The sequence below is a fragment of the Protomyctophum bolini genome (assembly GCF_963924005.1).
Source record: "Protomyctophum bolini genome assembly, chromosome: 18".
NCBI classification, from domain to species: domain Eukaryota; kingdom Metazoa; phylum Chordata; class Actinopteri; order Myctophiformes; family Myctophidae; genus Protomyctophum; species Protomyctophum bolini.
Window position 1 is genome coordinate 30,712,569 of NC_137879.1, and position 19,098 is coordinate 30,731,666.

Consider the following 19,098-nt stretch of genomic DNA (forward strand, 5'->3'; position numbering starts at 1 on the left):
AAGTGGTTAAAAGCCGAGGTCTGCGACAACAACCTCACGAAGAAAAAGAAAATCCATTTTGGAGAAGCGCATTTCTGCTCAACTTTTGTGCAACGATTGGCTAGATTTCAAAAAGTTACTCTGCTGTGAGAAATTAATTTAGCACCATGAAGTAGGAGCAAAACAGGACACTGTGTGTGAATAATATGGCCAAGAGAACATTCTGTGAAAGTTGGTGGCATGTTTTTCATGTAGCAGGTGTCTCTGTCTCACACTGAAATGAAACCCTTCGATATAAGGTGGGAGCCCACCCAAATTGAACACTGGGTTCCAAGTGAACAGATTGTCTGCCTGGCCCCTATCCTATTCTGGGCAAATGTTCAATGTTACAGTTTTCAAGAAATAGCTAAAATAAAGATCTAATTTGGATTTAACGATTTAATGTACTAGGCCTGTAGATCATTTGTATCGTGATGATGTATAAAGTAGACGCTTAAGTGGTTTAATGCCAGGGAGTAGCTAAAGAGGAAGAGATTGCCACTTGCCAAGCATTGACACGGTTTCAATGTCACCTGAAGCTCTCTCGGTGGTTTCAATTTAAATGGCTCCATCCAGTTACTCGACTTTTGCCCCGATATCTTGTACTCACTTGCTAATGCTTCCCTACTCAAAATCAATCCCTCTAATGAGCGTGTGTGTGTGTGTGTGTGTGTGTGTGTGTGTGTGTGTGTGTGTGTGTGTGTGTGTGTGTGTGTGTGTGTGTGCGTGCGTGCGTGCATGCGTGTGTGTGTGTGTGTGTGCGTGCGTGCATGGTTTCAGACCAGCCTGGTGGAGAAACATGTGGAGCGTATTGTGGGCCTTGAATCAGCTCTCAGGCAGAGAGACAGCTCCCTGCAGAAACTCAACTCCCAGCTCCACAGCAAAGACATGCAATACCTCCAACTCCATGCAAGCAATGACACACACAGTGAGTGCCTATCTTATGAGGTTTGACACAGAACCTTCCTTCCATTACCTGGAACTTTCCAGAACTGTGATTAGTTTTTTTACGTTTCCATTTTAACCACAACCAGGGATGTATTTTATAAATTGTAAAAATATATATATATATCTGCTACACTGTGAGCTTGTTGATTAGCTATTTTCACTATTTCAGAAAACATTTGTTTTCTGACCAGGGCATAAATCATGAAACAGCAGCAACAGAGCAAACCAGGAAACACTAGAACATTAGTTAGTTGCTGCAAGAGTGACGTCTAGCCAACACCAACTCGGGATTCCTGGATCGCTGCCCTCCACAATTTCCTATCCAACGTCAGGTTCTTGAGCTCTGCAGTGTTGTTAGCCAAGCTGTCGCGCCGCAGCACGTCTACATAGGTGGTACGCTTCTTTGCCCTCCTGGCTTTGCCCTGGGTTGGCTCCCATATAGGGTCAATTTACTTGCCTCAAGTTCTGGGTGCCTGACACAGTGCCCCGCCAGCCTCATCCTTCTCTCTCTGACTTTGTCTGTGACCGGTGGTACTAGGTCTCCATAGAGGCCCATGTATTAACACCATTAACACCGTTCGTAGCATTCTTGTGTAGACTCCATCTAGGGCTTTTTCCTGTTGTACTGTGAGGGTCCATGTCTCGGTCCCATACAGCAGTACTGACTCCACAGTAGCTATGAACAGCCGCCTCTTAAGGTCTTCCCTCATATCTGATTTCCACACTCTCCTCATCCCGTGCAAGGCTTTCAGGCAAGTGCTCGCCGAACTAGAACATTAGCCTTACAAAATAAAGTAAGTATAAACAAAACCCAACTTAAAGTAAGTATAAACAAAACCCAACTAAGAAACGAGGAAGTCACATTTTTTCTAAAGTAAACACTAACTATAACTACAGTAAGAAACATGCAAGACAAGAAAAGGTAATAGGGAGACAGAACAAGAAACAGATTGTGACAGGAAAGACAGACTGTGAGCCATCAGGCATGCAGCAAAGTCCACAGTCACAAATGCATTAGCGCCACAAAGGCATGCAAAAAGGATCGTGCTCCACAGAATATTGAGGCTCATGGTGTGATAAAATTTGAGTCACATATGGAATGTCAGGTCAGCTCCAGCTCCATATGGACCGATTCCGACCTGCTGTACTTTATACCTCATACTTTAATGCTTAGTATGGGGTATAAAGTACAGTTGCCTTGTGTTCCTAAAACAGAAAGATTGGGTATTGGGTAAGACTGACGTTATGTATCTTTCATGTCCTTTCACTGCTTTGTCTCAACCATTACTCAATGCCACTACTGTTGGAGCAGCCATAAACTACACAGGTTCATCCCGATGTTCTGGGCATCTTTGTAATGTTAGTGTTAGTAAAAAAGCAGGTAAAAGAGTAACGTTTGAGGCAGACTAACATCAGTCACTTTTCCATTCCCTGTAGTAGAAGCTTGGTGCGGGGAAACCGCAGATGTGTCGTCTCCGCCTACAGGAAATACCTACAGTAGGCTGCGACCATGAGACCCGTTACGGAATCGGTCCATAGAAAAAAGCGGATATTCGGGTACACTTAATAGTTAAAAAGGAGGAAAACTTTTATTCAACCGACGGTCTTCATCAGGGCTGCTCCATATATGGAGATCTAAGGGTTTGAGGTCAGATGTAGAGTTAGTTGCTGGCCGGTTTTGCAGGTTTTCAGTAATCTGCGAGCGTAGGTCGCAATCAAGTACTGCAGTAGTATATAGTACACCACTGCCATACACCGATGTGTAGCTGACAGAAGCATTTCTGTGTGACGGTGACATCAGTCCTTGGGCTGATGCCTACTACTTGTCTGCTGCAGGGGAATACAGACACACAAGATTGTGAATGATCGACTCTTTAGTGCAGATAAAGGCATTTTCCGACCGAAGAGACCAAACCGCCAATTTAGAAAAGCTTCACTTGTGTCGCTCTTGTGAGAAGGATATCAGCGTCCGTCTTGGCTACCTCATCCTCTAGTGAGAAGGAAACTTTGTTATTTTAAAGGACTTGTTTTGCCATGTTCTTACTGTTTAGAGAAGGTTTATATTTTCTTGCTGCTGTAGTTATTGAAGTTAACTAGCGTTTGTACTGCAAACATATGATACGCATAGCATACACACATTCATGCATGCAAGCACTGAAGCGTCTTTGAAGCTTCCACTTTGCCCAATACTGGTGGAGATTGTTAAATAAGTCTTGCTAGTAACAGCAGTTTACCTGTCTCTCAGCTGTTTAGTAAACAGAACATTCATTTTCAGGTCGAGATACAAATTTCACCCAATCTGCAGAAACAACTAAAGTGAAATTAGAAGTGATGAAACAAAAGACTTAGCAGGCAAATTTGGAATTGGAACACTGGTGAACTCGAAAGCAAACGCCACATGCCCCAACATTTTATTTACCCGACATTGTTTTCTGTTTACTAAAGAGCTTGAGAGATGTGGAGACCCCCGGCTGTTACTGAACAAACAGAATTATTATGAGAATAAAGCACCGAAGTCTGACGTCACTTTCAGTAGAGGGCGCCAGTACACAGGTTCATGTATTTTTTATTTGCATTGAAATCACCATAGGGCGATTTTAGGTCATTTCATATACTGTAAGAACTGTGTTTGAAAGAAACTTCTCAGAAAGAAACTGATCATCCCGGCCTTTCTGTCAGGGGGGTGGCTGTGTGTCGTTAATGATGTCCATTCATATTTGATACAGCCAGTTTCTGGAGGAAATGGAATTACTTTGGCCGCCGCAAAAGCCTTGAAACTACATATGAAAGCAATGTCGCTGCTAATATACGTCACGCCCAGCTGTCAACACATTGAGTTCCTGAGATTCCTCGTTGACGTAAGCTCAGCTGGCGGTGACTCGACTCGTACTAACCACGAAACATTCAATATCAATACAAAAATTAAAAAAAAAAAAAAACATAATTAACATAACCGGAAATGTAATCTCTGGGTTGTTTGACTCGTTTCTAACGCTTATTGTGTTACTCTTTGGGTATATTTGTACATTTCCACCTTCAGTCGATGCTTCATTTCCATATGAGTGAAACTGCCGGGATGTCTGATGATCGTTTTTTTTTTTCAAACACCGTTCTTATATGAAGAGATCTAAAATCCCCCTATGGCGATTTCAATGCAAATAAAAAGTACACAAACCTGTGGACTGGTGCCCTCTACTGACAGTGACGTCAGGACTTCGGTGCTCTACAGTATATAGAGCTTTAACAAAAAACATTGAGTTTGAACCAAAACGTATCAGCTTTAAATCAGAGAGAATTATATACAGTATATGGGCATGTCTCCTGGTGGAGATTTGCACTGTATTAACTGGACCACCTTTCTAATTCATTCATGTGCCCCTCAGTGATTCTAAAGAGCTTTTCTGTCAAACAGGTGAACAACCTCCATCTACTTACTGTAGTTGGAGCTCTTATTTAAAACTATTTCATAACCCAGGGCTAAAGTATAGATTGGACAAGTTTGGTTGAGTCAATGCTTTATTTCTATATTTAATGTACTCTATCCATGACTGTCTGCACTTTTGCTATGCTAATGCTTGTCTGAAAAGTGAAAACTAAACTACTGTAGGTAGTCTACTAAGATGGTTTAAACGGCATTGAAACCACCCTAATCATCGCACCCAATTAGCAGATTCATAGTTGTAAGACTGAACATAAGAACATACTGTAATTACAGTAATGAAATGCAATTACATCACTCGTTAACATCTTTCAGCGGCTCACCGCTGTGTTTGGGATCCTTGTTATTTCCTGCTGTAAAATAACTGTGCTCTTGAGTCAGTGTTCTTGAGTAGACGCTGACTTCTGACTCCTAAAATACCGTATGGCTGATGGAATAAAAAGAATAAACATGCCACAGTCACCTAGACTGTTGCTGACTCATATACTGTAGCTTTATGGAGATGGAAAGAGAGAGGAGGCATGCTGTTGTTGGCACACTTTAATAGAAATATTATTGCGTGGGTTTCTTTGTGCCCCAAAAATTATGGTGAAGTACTTGTACACATGGCTGTGTACAAGTGTGTGATTGCCTGCCTGCGTTGTGTGTGAGTGTACGTGCGCATGCGTGTGTGTGTGTGTGTGTGTGTGTGTGTGTGTGTGTGTGTGTGCTAGCCTAATATTTTGACTCTCATAGATATAAATCGATTCTGAACATGTTTAAGCCACAAATAAATCGAACAGTTGGGTAAGCAGTGAGCACTATACTAAGCAGGGTAAGCACCTTATATTTTGCATTTGTACATGTTCAGAACTTTACGGAGGGAGCGGGTGCTGTTCTACCCACCAGAGAACATAGACTGTCGTAGATTGAAAATGTCAGAATCGATAAAATACATCTATAAGAGTCTAAAATCTTAGGCTACGTGCGTGTGTGCTTATTGTACGTTATGAAGAGGCAGAAGGATAAAAGATTCCTGCCAATCTGTTGGCTCAAGGACGGAGCTGAACCTGCATAATGTGCCCACGGGCCGGCCCACGCAGACCCAAGCATCCAGATACAGTAGAATGTACCTCTTTGTCCTCATGGCAAGTCATTCCAGTTCTTTCACTCAACTGCTGCATCATAACAGCTGTGAGCTTGTGAAAGTGCCTGAAGTGATTTTGATGCTAATGTAATCAGCATGTTAACTCAGCAGCTTAATTGAATAGTTTGTTAGATATATTAAAATGTATAAACAGCAACAGAGTATACAGTCAAACACTTGGTTCCATTGATGTCAGCTGACATGAGTCAGTCTTGTCCGTCAGTCGAGTCCGTTTGTCAGTCCAAAAATGTACAAACAATGAGCTCGTCACTGCTTATCAGACAGGTGGTAATATCCATAATTTTTTAGAATCAGAATTACAACTTATTTTGATAGATTGCTTTATAGAGTCTCACCTGCTATATATAGATTTTTTTTTTAATTAGTTGATTAGTTCTTAACTATTGCAATGCAAGTTCTCTCCTGTGTTATTAGTATGAAGTATTATTTCTGTATTAGTCAAAGCATCTCTCTCTCTCTCTCTCTCTCTCTCTCTCTCTGTCTCTGTCTCTGTCTCTCTACCCCCCCAGTGCTGGACTGTCCTGCCATGAGCCTGCAGAGCTCCCGTAGTTTGGACACGCTGTCCGACCTGAAGTTGCAGCGGCTGGAGGCGGAGCTAGAGGGGGCGCGGCGCGAGGTGCAGGGGGCGTGTCAGCGGGAGGAGGAGGTGAAGGTGGAGTGTGAGAGACTGAAGGAAGAGATGAGACAGCTGCAGAACAGCCAGAGAGAGAGGGTCAGCGACACACACACACACAACCACACACGCACTGTAGCAGTAGTGTAAAGTAATTAAGTAGGCTTACATGTTTATAAGTATACACTTTTGAGGTATTTTTAATTTACTGTATTTCCAATTTTCCTGTACTTCCTGCCAAATATTGTACTTTTACTCCGCTACAATTATTTGAAAACTTTAGTTACTATGTATACAGTTATAATTTGGAGATTTAGATTTTAATTAGAAAACATACATTAAACCACTTCAGCCCTATACAGTATATTTTCAACATGTGAAATGGGACATTCAAATTAATTGTGCCAGACAGTGGGGCCCTTCAGTGAAACTGGACTGCGCGGTTCTGGGTTTGAGGCCCTGAAAAGGTCTCCCGACGTGGACATTTATTGGCCGTTCGTTGATTGTGTTAAATTTAGGTAAAAAAGATAATTAAAAAAGAAACGGAAAAAACCCAAAGATTTTGCGCGCCCGCGTGCTATGGGAGTCCACCAATACTACTGGGTACTACTCGCTCTCGTCACATTTCTTTCCGGTAGCCTCGTGTACGTAGCACCTGCATGCTAATCTAATTTCACGTTCTACCTCGGCAGGAAATGACTTCGTCGTGTGAGCAGTGCGATGTGGAGTGGATAAAGAAGGTGGGAGACGAGCAGTAAGTGACCGCAACCCATGAATGGTGGAGAGAAAGAAGGCGGGAGCAAAGGGGGGGGACAAAGGAATGGATGGAGAGAGAGAGAGAGAGAGAGAGAGAGAGAGAGAGGAGAGAGAATGCCAAAAGGAAGGCAGAAAGGATATGAGGTTGGAAGAAGGAGAGGATGGAAGGGGATGAGGGGAGGCAACATGAAGGAGATGATTACCAGAGAAAGGGAGTGAGTGCTTCAGTTTAATACAAGTACAAACCTCGTATGTAAGTTCAAATAGAGCTACAGGCATTCGTTCGACAGAGTATATGAATTGAGCTTAATTAAGTGTTAGGAGACTTGCTGCCATCTCACCGGCTTCACCTCCACGTGACATTTCAGTGGCCTTGTGCAGAATCCTCATTAATGTTTTAAGAGTTCAGCAAGAACAAAGGTAACATGATTTACATAACACATATAGCACACATGCAGGTTCTACAGCGCCACGGGGGAAGATATGTTTTCATGAGCCATCCCAGAAGTTTATGTTTATTAAAAAGGATCCCCATTAGAGACACATGAATGAGTCTCCATCTACCTGGGGTCCGACACAGCGCTGCCATGGGTCCCCAGTTGGATATTCACAGCTGAGTTTTATGTTTTATGAGTACTTGATTTACACTAGTTTTATGATATTCACACATTCTTCGCAAAACAAAATAACTAACCAACCTAACAATACACAGTGAAAGCATTCATCTGTATTTATTTGAAAACGTTATAGTTGCTCCTTACTTTGATTATTATTACAAAACATGCATTAAACACTTAGTTCAGCCCTATATACATTTCGGCCATTTGAAAATAGCCGATCACAATGCGACACAATGCGTCGCGATGGGACACATTGTGAGCTTGTAGATCGGCTATTTTCAAAATATTTGTATACATCTGAAAACTTGAAATGGCACATTCTGCATATATAGTGAGTACCTTTCTACTTCTGGTACTTCAAGTACATTTCGATGCCAATACCTTTGTACTTTTACTCAACAGCACATTTTGAATTCAGGACTTTTACTTAACGTAACAGAGTATAGTTCCACATTGCAGTGTTGATACTTTTACTTAAGTAAAACAATTGAGTACTTTTTTTCCCCCACCACTGGATAGGAAGGAGAATAATGGAGAAAAGTGAGTGCAAGCAGGTTAATGTCCCAACAGGAGCTCTCTGCTGACCTCCGGGGGCCTCATTAGAACCTAGACGATGAGCATGATCCCACCACGGGCTAAATGGGTTCAGATTTAGCACTAATGAAACCACAGCCTTGAGAAGTGCTGAGACCGTTTTTGAGTGGTGCAACCACTCCAAGGAACAGCAATGTCCGTGTTCAACTATGTGACGTTAATGAGCACCAGTATGACTATGAGTACCAGTAGGGGCGCTGTTGTGCCAGAAACAGAGAGAGAGAGATAGTATTAGTGCTGCACTGTTGCCTGCTAATGAGAGAGAGAGAGAGAGAGAGAGAGAGAGAGAGAGAGAGAGAGAGAGAGAGAGAGAGAGAGAGAGGAGATAGGAGAGGAGAGGGGGGGAGAGAGGAGAGGAGGGGAGGGGGGGAGAGGGAGAGAGGAGAGGAGGGGGGGAGAGGGGAGTTGCACCACTCAGTTCACACAGGTGTGATTTTGTATAAGGAGCCGCATTTTCATATATATAACATTTTCCTTCTACTCCTCCTCTATTCCTTTTAAATGCATCCATATATAAGCACAGTATGCAGAATGATGTCAAATGTATGTCAATGGATTATTTTAATTGAAAAGATAAAGAGGTGATCTGAGCAGTAGGGGGCAGTGTGATCACAGTGGAAGTGCCACTTAGTTCTCCCTGGAAATCACTCATCTACTATAATGTCTACACACTATTTTAAATGATCTTTAAAACTCTGTTGGCTTGATGTGACCATTCATTCATTCATTCATTCATCCATTCATCCCCTGCCGATTAATTTCACTAGATTAGGTCGGGGACCACAACTGTAGAATGATTGTGTTCAAACACAAAGGTTTATGTAGGCTAATACATTTGTGCACAGTATGAGCACAGGGTGATATATGTCTATACAAGTATATGCTATACCTTAGAATATATGACCTATTTGACAGAACGAGCGTCAACGAGCACTAGCTGAAAAATACACACACACACACACACACTGCAGGAGTCTGTCTAATTTCTCGCCCTCCTGAATTTCTCTCCAAAAGCCCTTGAATATGATAGAATATAATTTAGGATTACTGTCATTATGATAATCTAGCACTTTATATATCGCACACATACCTGTAACTTTCTCTCTTAAAAAAAAAGAAGAAAAAAACTTTCACTAGGGGGCTCTCCCTGGGCCGCATTTGGCCCGCCAGTTGAATTGCCCTATACCACCACTAAACGATTTGAGGTTCTTAGAACCTATAGTATAGTAATTAGTTAATCTCTCAAATTACCCCAGGGTGCTCATTGGGTAAACAAGATCAACACACTGTACTAAGAGGGAAAGCTGCCTTACTACACACTGTGAACGAACGGTTTCAGAGCAAAGTGAAAGTAAACAGTGAGGCGGAGGTGGGCTGGGGATGGCCAAGGACTGTTGAGAACAGCAGTGGAGGAGGCCTACCGCTCTGCTGCACTTTACAATCCACAGTTACCTCTTCGTCTGAAACTACTCAACAACACCCCCGCTTCGATAGCCGTGGAGGGGGAAGGAACTGGTTGGAATAACCTGTCGTGTTCCTTCCACGCGCTATGTCCGTCCGGGGAAACTCCCCCGTCAGGTGAAAAGAAGCGGCCTGCTCACTCCTCAATGCATTGACCTCAGAATTTGACCCAAAGATCCCAAACACAAATAAGCGAAAATAGCCAGCTTTTTTACTTTTATAGAATGTGTTGGCGTTTGGGAGAGCAGTGCAACAGGGGCAAGTATAGCCACCCATTTTTAGGACGCAGGATACAAGATTTGTACTAAATGTGTTGGAAAAGGCTTTTGTTCATTGTGAAGTTGTCAGACACAACCTGTCTTAAGAATATACATATTTTCACAAGGTTGTCCATAAAAATATCTTTTACCTTACTATAGCCAATTATAATTGACTTTCATTCCCAGTATCGTACAAATGCTTTGATCATTTTTAGGCTATTCCTCACTTTTCAGGTCATTACTACATCCTTGTTTGTGCATGTATGGAAAGCGAAATCTATAATGAAACTATACATATATACTATACTATGCTATACATATATACTATAAAGTGCTGTGACTACTACATACAATGAAATTCTAGTGCTGTGATACATAACATGCTATAAGTCTGTATCAAATGCTATCGAAGTCTACAAAAGTGTTATCTAAGGGGGTAGGGTAAGTGCTACGGGCCATGATGGAGTCTGAAAGGGTGGGTTTTCAGACTACGGCGGAAGATTGGGAGTGAAGCTGCAGTTCTGATTGTAATGGGAAGTGCATTCCACAGTTTTGGAGCCAGAAGGGAGAAGAGTTTGGGACGTGTGGACTCTGTGGAGCGTTGTCCCGGCGTTTTTAGTGAGGGTACTTCCAGCTTCCCTGCGTTGGCTGATCTGAGCTCGCTGATCAGCTTCCGTGTTTTGCCGAGAAAAGCAGTTTTGGGAATTTGGGGCTTCGGCAAGATGTGTTATTCTCAGGCCGCCCGCAGTTTACAATGGGACCAGCATAAACAGTTTACAATGGGACCAGCATAACAGTTTACAATGGGACCAGCATAACAGTTTACAATGGGACCAGCATAAACAGTTTACAATGGGATCAGCATAAACAGTTTACAATGGGACCAGCTGCAGTTTACAATGGGACCAATGGGACCAGCATAAACAGTTTACAATGGGACCAGCATAAACAGTTTACAATGGGACCAGCATAAACAGTTTACAATGGGACCAGCATAAACAGTTTACAATGGGACCAGCATAAACAGTTTACAATGGGACCAGCATAAACAGTTTACAATGGGACCAGCATAAACAGTTTACAATGGGACCAGCATAAACAGTGCGACTCGAATTGAAATAGAACGCTTTTTAGAGCATTTTCATGCCAATTCAGTTGTACTGTAGTATGGGTGGTTCTCCCCTTTAATGAGAATAACAGGAGTAGTATAGTCAATGTATGGACAAGGTGTGAAATCTCCTAGCGCTATATCTGCCGGCTGGTTAACACCCGTTTAATACCTGGCAGGCCCATATTGTACACTGTACAGGACCAGTGGTATCACAATGTAGAATAGAGGTCTTTTTAATGTACTGTACCCAACTGCAACTGCATTTACGGTATTTGCTGCAGTCCATATATATATAAATATATATATATATAGGCACCGGGTGAAAAATGGGGTACAAAATAAAAAAATATATATATATGATTTCATAAAATAGAAAAGAGTAAGTAAAGAATATTCTATGCATGCTGGTGCTTAGTGACACAGCCAGTAAACTGGCCATAAAAAACCTTTAAAGTATACTGGTGTGATGGCAACTTCCCAGTTGACCCCAGCTTGGCCCCGTGTGTGCCAAACTGCCAATTCTTGCCAAACAAAGAACCGTGCATTGAACACTATCTGCTAGAGCAGCTTGGTTTATGGATTGCACAAGTGGCCGCGGCCCTCTAATCTGATCAGAGGTCAGATCCAGCCCACGCACCGTTCACTTCTTCTCCCACACACACGTTGTCCTGACGCATCAATTTCCTGGCACCAAACTGCCATCATACATACAGATGCATTCACTTACACATTTTCCTTCTAAGAATGCTGTATTTGTAAAACTTTTTTCTTTTCCGTGACAAAGTACTCCCATGCCGGCTCAGACTCAGTGAGGTTCCCTGAGTTCGAGGTGTTGCCATTTCACCTGCGTCTAGTCGCAGAGAGTGGCCGTCAAAACCCCCCCAAGGCCAGGTGACGGCTGCTGCGATGAGGTGTGAAAAGGAAAGAATCAACATGGCATCTATCAAAGTTGTCAGTTTAGATTCTAAACTGACAAATATAAATCTGTGTTGTTGAGAGAGCAGAATGCCTTCTCGAATACACGACGGAGCTTAAAATGTAGACAGTGAAAGGATGGGAGTTTTGGACTGAGACCCAAAAATGTTCGATATAGACAGACAAATAATACAGCGTATGGATATAGCTTTGGCAGTGCATGTACAGTAAGTGATTTAGTCTGAGTGCTGCGCATGTTGTTTTGCCGTTGATGGGTTTTTGTGGATGTATTTATAACAGGGCCATTATGCCTACAGTATCGTGTCAATCCATTGACACTGGTAGTGAGTGGCTCACAATCCACTGAGCAGAGGGCCATGTCGCTGATGGCTTTGTTAATGTGTTCGGGGGAAGTAGGCGTCTTTATAGCCCACCCAGTGGGTCTGACTCATAGCAAGTTGGTGGAAATGGGTTTAAATCTAAGGAGCTGTAATGGAATGTTTAACTATTGACTGAAGAAACTAGTTTTTATTATCGTTTTGATTCCTATCTCTTTGCAGATATTGTTTTTTATTTATATCTCTTTGCAGATGTTAAAAAATGCTTATGGTAGCGGAACATTTAAGTTATAAAGTGAAAAACCTGATGGCACTGGCTGGCAAAAATGTTAGTTTCTCTAACATTATCGCACGCACACACCCACGCACACACGCACGCATGCACGTTGAGGCTCAATTAAGTTTGTGAGTAAGCTCGCCAGGGTAATCATTTAAAATTTGACAGCGTGTGTTGTTTTCTGCTGCGTAGGCTGCACATACAGTATGTTTCTTTTTTTGTTACTGCAGTGCTGACGACGGTGCAGGTATTTAGGCAGTTGAACTCCAGACGGACGTGTCGGGCCTCGTTCTTTTTTATCTGTCACCATCTCTAACGGGAGATGAGTCAGATTGGCATCAGGAGAGAGAGATTTTGTTAAATTGCTTTTATGAGTTCTGATAAGACGTAGCCTATACCTTATCAGATTTAAGACCAACTACCACGTTGGTACTCATCACGTCTCCTGTTACTCGTCCAGTACAGCATTAAAATATGTTTCTGTTTAATATTTGTTTTTAACTTTTTTAGATTTTTGCATTCACTTAGGGATGGGTCAGAATAATCGACTATTTGAATAATCGTTATTAATAGGATAAAAAAATAAAAAAATATTATTATTAATATATATTTTGAAATAAAGCCTTAGTATAGCATAGTAATTGCATTGCATAGGATACCTATTATGGATGTAATATTTATTTATTCTCTATGTTGCCTCTACAGGAAGTAATTAAAAACTTTCACTCAAACAAATCCCCCTAAAAACATAAAAACAAACATTTAAAAAATATATAAATAAAATATGATCGATTAATCTAATAATTGTTATTAATGGAAATTAATTTATTTATCACTTTTACACAACCCTACTGTATCTGAAAGCTGAAACGAAGAGTACATGTCATACATAATATATTTATTTTTTACTATACTATAGAACTGTGCATGCATTATTTTGCTAACATTGCACATGCCACCCTTATGTTTTAACACCTTGATGAAATTGCGGGATAAAGCGCTCGCTAAGTGGAAATCAGAGCATCTTTCCCGACCAACTCAGTCTTTCATCATCATAATCTGCCGTTATCGCTCTCTGGCATGAGTAAAAAGCAAGTTAAGACTGAGGAGTTCAGAGGAAATTGGTTAGCGATTTCCCTTATCAGATGTGAGGGGTACAGGTGCTGAGTGCTGACAGCTAGCAGCAAGACAAGTCACTTCCTCCACACAACCACCTCTACCACCACGTACATCTCCCTCACAATCTCAATCTCTCTGCCTTTACCCACATATAGTAACTACTAACTAGTATCACTCTTCATCTCATGTCAGTTATCAGTCGTCAACAGGCCTGTAGAGTATTATTACATTGCCTTTTGTTATGGACGTTTCATGCCATGTCATTGCTTTATGTTCTCTGGATTTCTTTTAGCTAAATGTTCTTGTGTAAAATGACTTTTTAGTTTGAGTCGTTGTTGTGCTGGGACAACAAGCAAAGAAAGACTTTTGTCTTGTTTAAGACATAAGAGTAATCCAGCCTTGTTTATGTTTCTTGAAATAGAACTGCTCTGTCAATACGGCCCAGAGAGTGTCACGGCACGTCTTGCATAACATGGTGTGATTTCACGCCCTTCAATTATGCACTGTAATTCTAAAAATACAAGACTCCCAGTTGGACTGCTTGTTTTCTAAGGTTTTATCTCTGGTTGGTTTACAACATTAAGCCAGGAATATTATAGTTTTTTTCTGGGTTAGCTCCTGGGTATGGTATGGTATGGTATGGTATGGTGTGGTGTGGTGTGGTGTGGTGTGGTGTGGTGTGATGTGGTGTGGTACTGTCGTTTGCTGGAGTAATGTCACATCAAAGGCAGTATTTGTCTGGAGGGTGAAGACGGCATGATTAAGCGTGTGTTACGGCACCTGTTGCAATATAAAATACAGGCATGTCAATGAATTCCATGATGACCAGTGTTGTTTTTGGCAGTACATTTTGCTTTTAGTTTTAGTCACATTTTAGTCACCTGGAATGTTTTTGTGTTCAGTCTAGAGTTTAGTCTAGACTAAATATCATAGGATTTTAGTCGACTAAATCTACAGTTGATTTAGTCGAACAAAATGTATTTTGGCGGGCCTTGATGATTTTTCACTTGCTGAAAATAGCTGATCTACAAGCCCACAATGCATCGCAGTGCGACGTGTTGTGGGCTTGTAGGTCGGCTATTTTCAGCATGCAACTAATTGTAAAATGACTTATACTGGATCTGTTGTCCACTAGTCCCTTCCTAACATTTTATTCTAGTTTGTATATTTGTTGACGAAATTGTCAGTATATTTAGTCTTAGTTTTAGTCATCGTAGCTCAGTTTTCATTTAGTTTGCATTTAGTTTTCGTCAGTGAAAAAAGGTAGTCGACGGACATTGATGCTATGACTGCTGTGCTCCTCCTGTTTGCAGGGTGGACCTGGCTCTGGCCTACACTGAGCTAACAGAGGAGCTGGGACGTCTCCAGGCTCTAAGCTCGGCCCAGACAGAGATCCTGAGGAAAGCCTCCCAGGAGCAGCTGGCCAGTCCAGGTTAGCACTTACACACTATGTTATAAAATATGCAGTTTATTTTCTCATGCTCAGCTTGAGTTGTTTTAAAAGAGAACAGTGTCCTTTGAAACACACTGTAACAGGTAACATTATGTATAACAAGTTAATTCAAAGTAGATTCATTGCAATAAAATTAAAAAATATGTCCAGAGGCAGATACAGTGTCTGGACTCTGGAGCAGGGAAAACGGTAAGCACAAACGTCTATTGCTTACGGTATACAAGTCCTCACAACTTCTAACACTTTACTCTTCCTGTGCCAAGTTGAATTTATAGCTCATGTCTCACATCAAACCAAAAAGCACCACACACAATGCCTTTATTGTAGAAACTGAATGGCACGTCCAGCCAAACAGCATGTTGAGACTGTTCCATGTGATTCTGGTTCATTGAAAATGGACCCTGATGTCTTATTGCTTTTTATGGTTTTATCCTTGTAGCAGTTCTTGTATTGACTTGTGCTTTCCTTTGAAATGTATACCCATTCTACAAACTGTGAATAAAATGTTCAATCAATCAGTCAATTATTGAAAAATCTCCGAATCACTTGTCTTGTTCTAAACAAATGGTTGTTGGTACATATTTATGGAGGGGGAACAAGATTTTGACAGGGAAGTTAGAGTGAGAGGTTGACATTATTGCAAAGAGAGGATTTGAACCTGGTCCCAGCTGCGGAAAGAACTATAGCTTTATTTATGTGGTATGTGCACCCACCCAAATGTCTTATTTATGGAAACTTTTGAAGAAAGTTGACATTTTCCATGAATTGTTCATCAGGGTAGTGGACTTCTTAGAAAACCGGTGACAATTCACTCTTATTGAAGGAGGGGGTGCCACCGTGCCAGTGTATATTACAAGATTTGAATTCTACACCTCAACCACAAAACAATAAATTTAATTTCCCTTTGCATAGAAACAACGCTGAATGCTCATGCAGAGCCTGAAAAAAGTGTGCCTTTCCACCCCAAACTGGCTGATAATGATCTCATAGTTAACAGGAAATAGTGAATGCACACTCTAGGCAGTTGGATACATCCCTTTAAAATAAATATAAGCACATTATTGATTTAACCTCTGCCAGAAAACATGGCAGTGGAAATGTTATTTTATTCTTCATAGGGGTCGCCGAGGTGAATGGTTGCTTGAACGAGGGGGCTACGGCAGCATTTATTTTGCTTTAAATAATAGACATCCCTGATGTATTCACCTACAACAGTGAAATGCCAGATGTTCGGAAAAACAACGTCTCAGCACTGAGGATATTTTGGATCGTGAATTCGTAATCCACGGAGTAACTGTTGAAGATATCTTACTAATATTTAGGGTAACACCATGGCATGGTAACTGTCTACACATAAAAAAGCCCCAACGATGCTTTTCATTAACATTTTTATTTTAATTAATTACTAAATTACTAAATCTTTTTTTCTGTTCTTTTTTCACATAAACCTCGTCATTGATGTTCATTGTTTAGTCTTGCAATGCCATTGGTCATGATATTTGCATATAAATACACAGTCTGATGCAATTTTCCATTTTTCAATCCGTTTTCATCACCGAAATCACAGAAGCACCGTCGCAGCCACTCATTTACATCAGAAAAACAAAATGAGGGCGTTGGAAACGACCCCACTACTTCTCCTTTCAGGAGAGCTATTGCATAGTTTGGAGCTACGGTATCAACAGCCAGGGATGCCTTAATAATACTTGAGGCCCTGGGGCTACAGACATTTTGGCAGGGTTCAGGTCCCATTTTGGCCCAGTAAGCTGGTCTATTCTGCTGGCACTCAGGGGCAGTACTGTCCCCTCTTACTACACACACAGTCCTCGGTCCTCCACCACACCAGAGGGGTCTGACTTATCTCCTACTGGCTCGTGAACATAGTCCTGTATTTTGGCATGAGTCGGCTCTGTTGGCTCACTAGGCCGCACAGAGACCTGGGCCTTCGTTTGCACTTTGCAGCTGCTGCTGCTTGAAGCCATAGGCATGCTAAGAAAAAGGTTGGTGAACTTTGGAAAAGTTCTTTATTCTGTTGTATTTATTCATTTCCATTTCTGAGCATTACTAGGATCTGAACGCTCAATCTTTCACACGCTGGAAATTCATAATGGTCTATAGGGCTGGATATGTACTTATAGCTAAAGCTGGGAATAGAAAATGGTCTATTGAAGCCAGTATGGTCCCTTATAAGACCGACATACAATGTGTTGCCTCGGTGTGTGGAGCTCTTGGTACTTCTGGTCAGAAATGGTTGTGCAAATAGTGTTTTTAAAATGTGTTTTTTTACGCAATGGTTCATCCTCTGTGTGTCCCCAGTCCATCTTCACTCTCCTATCCACCACCAGCGCCACTCCCCCGTTTCTCCGCGGCACTCGCCGATCTCTCAGCGCCACTCTCCGGTCCCGACTCCGACGCACCACTCTCCGATCCCCCAGAGGTGCTCCCCCGTCATCCAGCGCCTTTCCCCCGACATGCACCGCCGCTCGCCCCTGCTGGACATCAACAACGGCCCCGCCTCCTACTCCTGCCGGCCGGCCAGCCACCACCTGAGGGCCAGCTTCCAGGGCCGGCGGAGCTACTCCGAGGTCGCCGACCCGTCGGCGTACCAGCGGCCGCCCCGCTTCACCCACGACCCGGTCTCCACGCTGCCCAAGCCCCGGCCTTACGTGGAGGGCTACCCGAAGCAGCAGCCGCAACACATGGGCTCCCCCCGCGGCGGACAGGCGCTGCACAGGGGTTCTCCGTCTCACCACCAGTGCTCCATGGGCGGAGGAGACGGAGACTCCCTGCGTCACTCCAGAGAGATGCCCTTCCCGCTGTCCGAGGTGTCCCACATGCACTTTGAGCCGCCTCCGCCGTCCACGCCGGCGCCCCAGCCGCCGGGGCAGTCCTCCGACGACGACGAGGAGTGGGCGTGCCCGCATCCCATCAGCCCGCCGAGGACGCTGCATGGCATGCCCTCGCCCGCGAGAGGCCCCGCGTCCTGCTCCGCGTTCCCCATCCCGCAGCGCTCCAACACGCTGGCCTGCCACCCGCCGGGATACCTGTCCACGGAGCACGCCCAGTCCTGGCCCTCCATCAATGTGAGCTAAGTGTGACGTCTTTTGCGGAAAAAAAGTCTTATTGCAATTGTTTGCTTTTTGTTTTACGTTTATATTCACGGAATGGTTCTCAAAGTGCATGGGGTCCAGGCAGGGGTTGGGGGTCCACAGCAAAAATGAAAAATCGTGCCGCACTGTGAGCTTGTATATCTGCTATTTTGGATCATTTCTGAAGAATTTTGAAAGATAGCCAAATACAAATACATTTTTATGTTCTTGACATATTTATGTTCTTGACATAAAAAGTAAAAACATTCAAGAACCACTGTTCTACCATACTGAGTGTGTGTGTGTGTGTGTGTGTGTGTGTGTGTGTGTGTGTGTGTGTGTGTGTGTCCTGTAGCTGTGGATGGAGACAGAGGAGAGTGACATGAGGAGTTGCCCTCTCTGCCAGCTGATTTTCCCTGTGGGTTACCCCGACGACGCCCTTATAAAACACATCGACTCTCACCTGGAGAACAGCAAGATCTGAACATCTGATCATCTCTCACTCTCAACTCTACAAATAAGTTACAAAGCAAGCACTAGGAACACACACACACACACACACACACACACACACACACACACACACACACACACACACACACACACACACACACACACACACACACACACACACACACACACACACACACACACACACACACACACACACACACACACACACACACACACACACACACACACACACACACACACACACACACACACACACACACACACACACACACACACACACACACACACACACACACACACACACACACACACACACACACACACGTTTAAGTGATTGACAGACCTGGTCAAAGGGTCATAGTGATATATTCTAAAAAAGTGAAAAACAAAACAAAAACATATTCCCGTTATGGTGCATAGGGGTCATCAAAATATACAGCGACGGATGCAAAACTGGTCAGACAAG

The 19,098-nt window shown here is 42.8% G+C and overlaps 1 protein-coding gene across 1 annotated transcript in view; it reads left to right on the forward strand.

The window, feature by feature from the left end:
* Positions 1-18,642, forward strand: part of tbkbp1 (TBK1 binding protein 1) — a gene marked incomplete at its 3' end in the record, with an annotated part of 28,120 nt that extends 9,478 nt beyond the window's left edge. The window contains exons 4-9 of the mRNA XM_080789182.1: positions 799-946; positions 6,062-6,264; positions 6,858-6,919; positions 14,930-15,048; positions 17,386-18,152; positions 18,514-18,642. Of these exons, the coding sequence (XP_080645308.1) occupies positions 799-946; positions 6,062-6,264; positions 6,858-6,919; positions 14,930-15,048; positions 17,386-18,152; positions 18,514-18,642 (1,428 nt within the window). The remainder of the gene's footprint in view (positions 1-798; positions 947-6,061; positions 6,265-6,857; positions 6,920-14,929; positions 15,049-17,385; positions 18,153-18,513) is intronic.
* Positions 18,643-19,098: the final 456 nt, after the last annotated feature.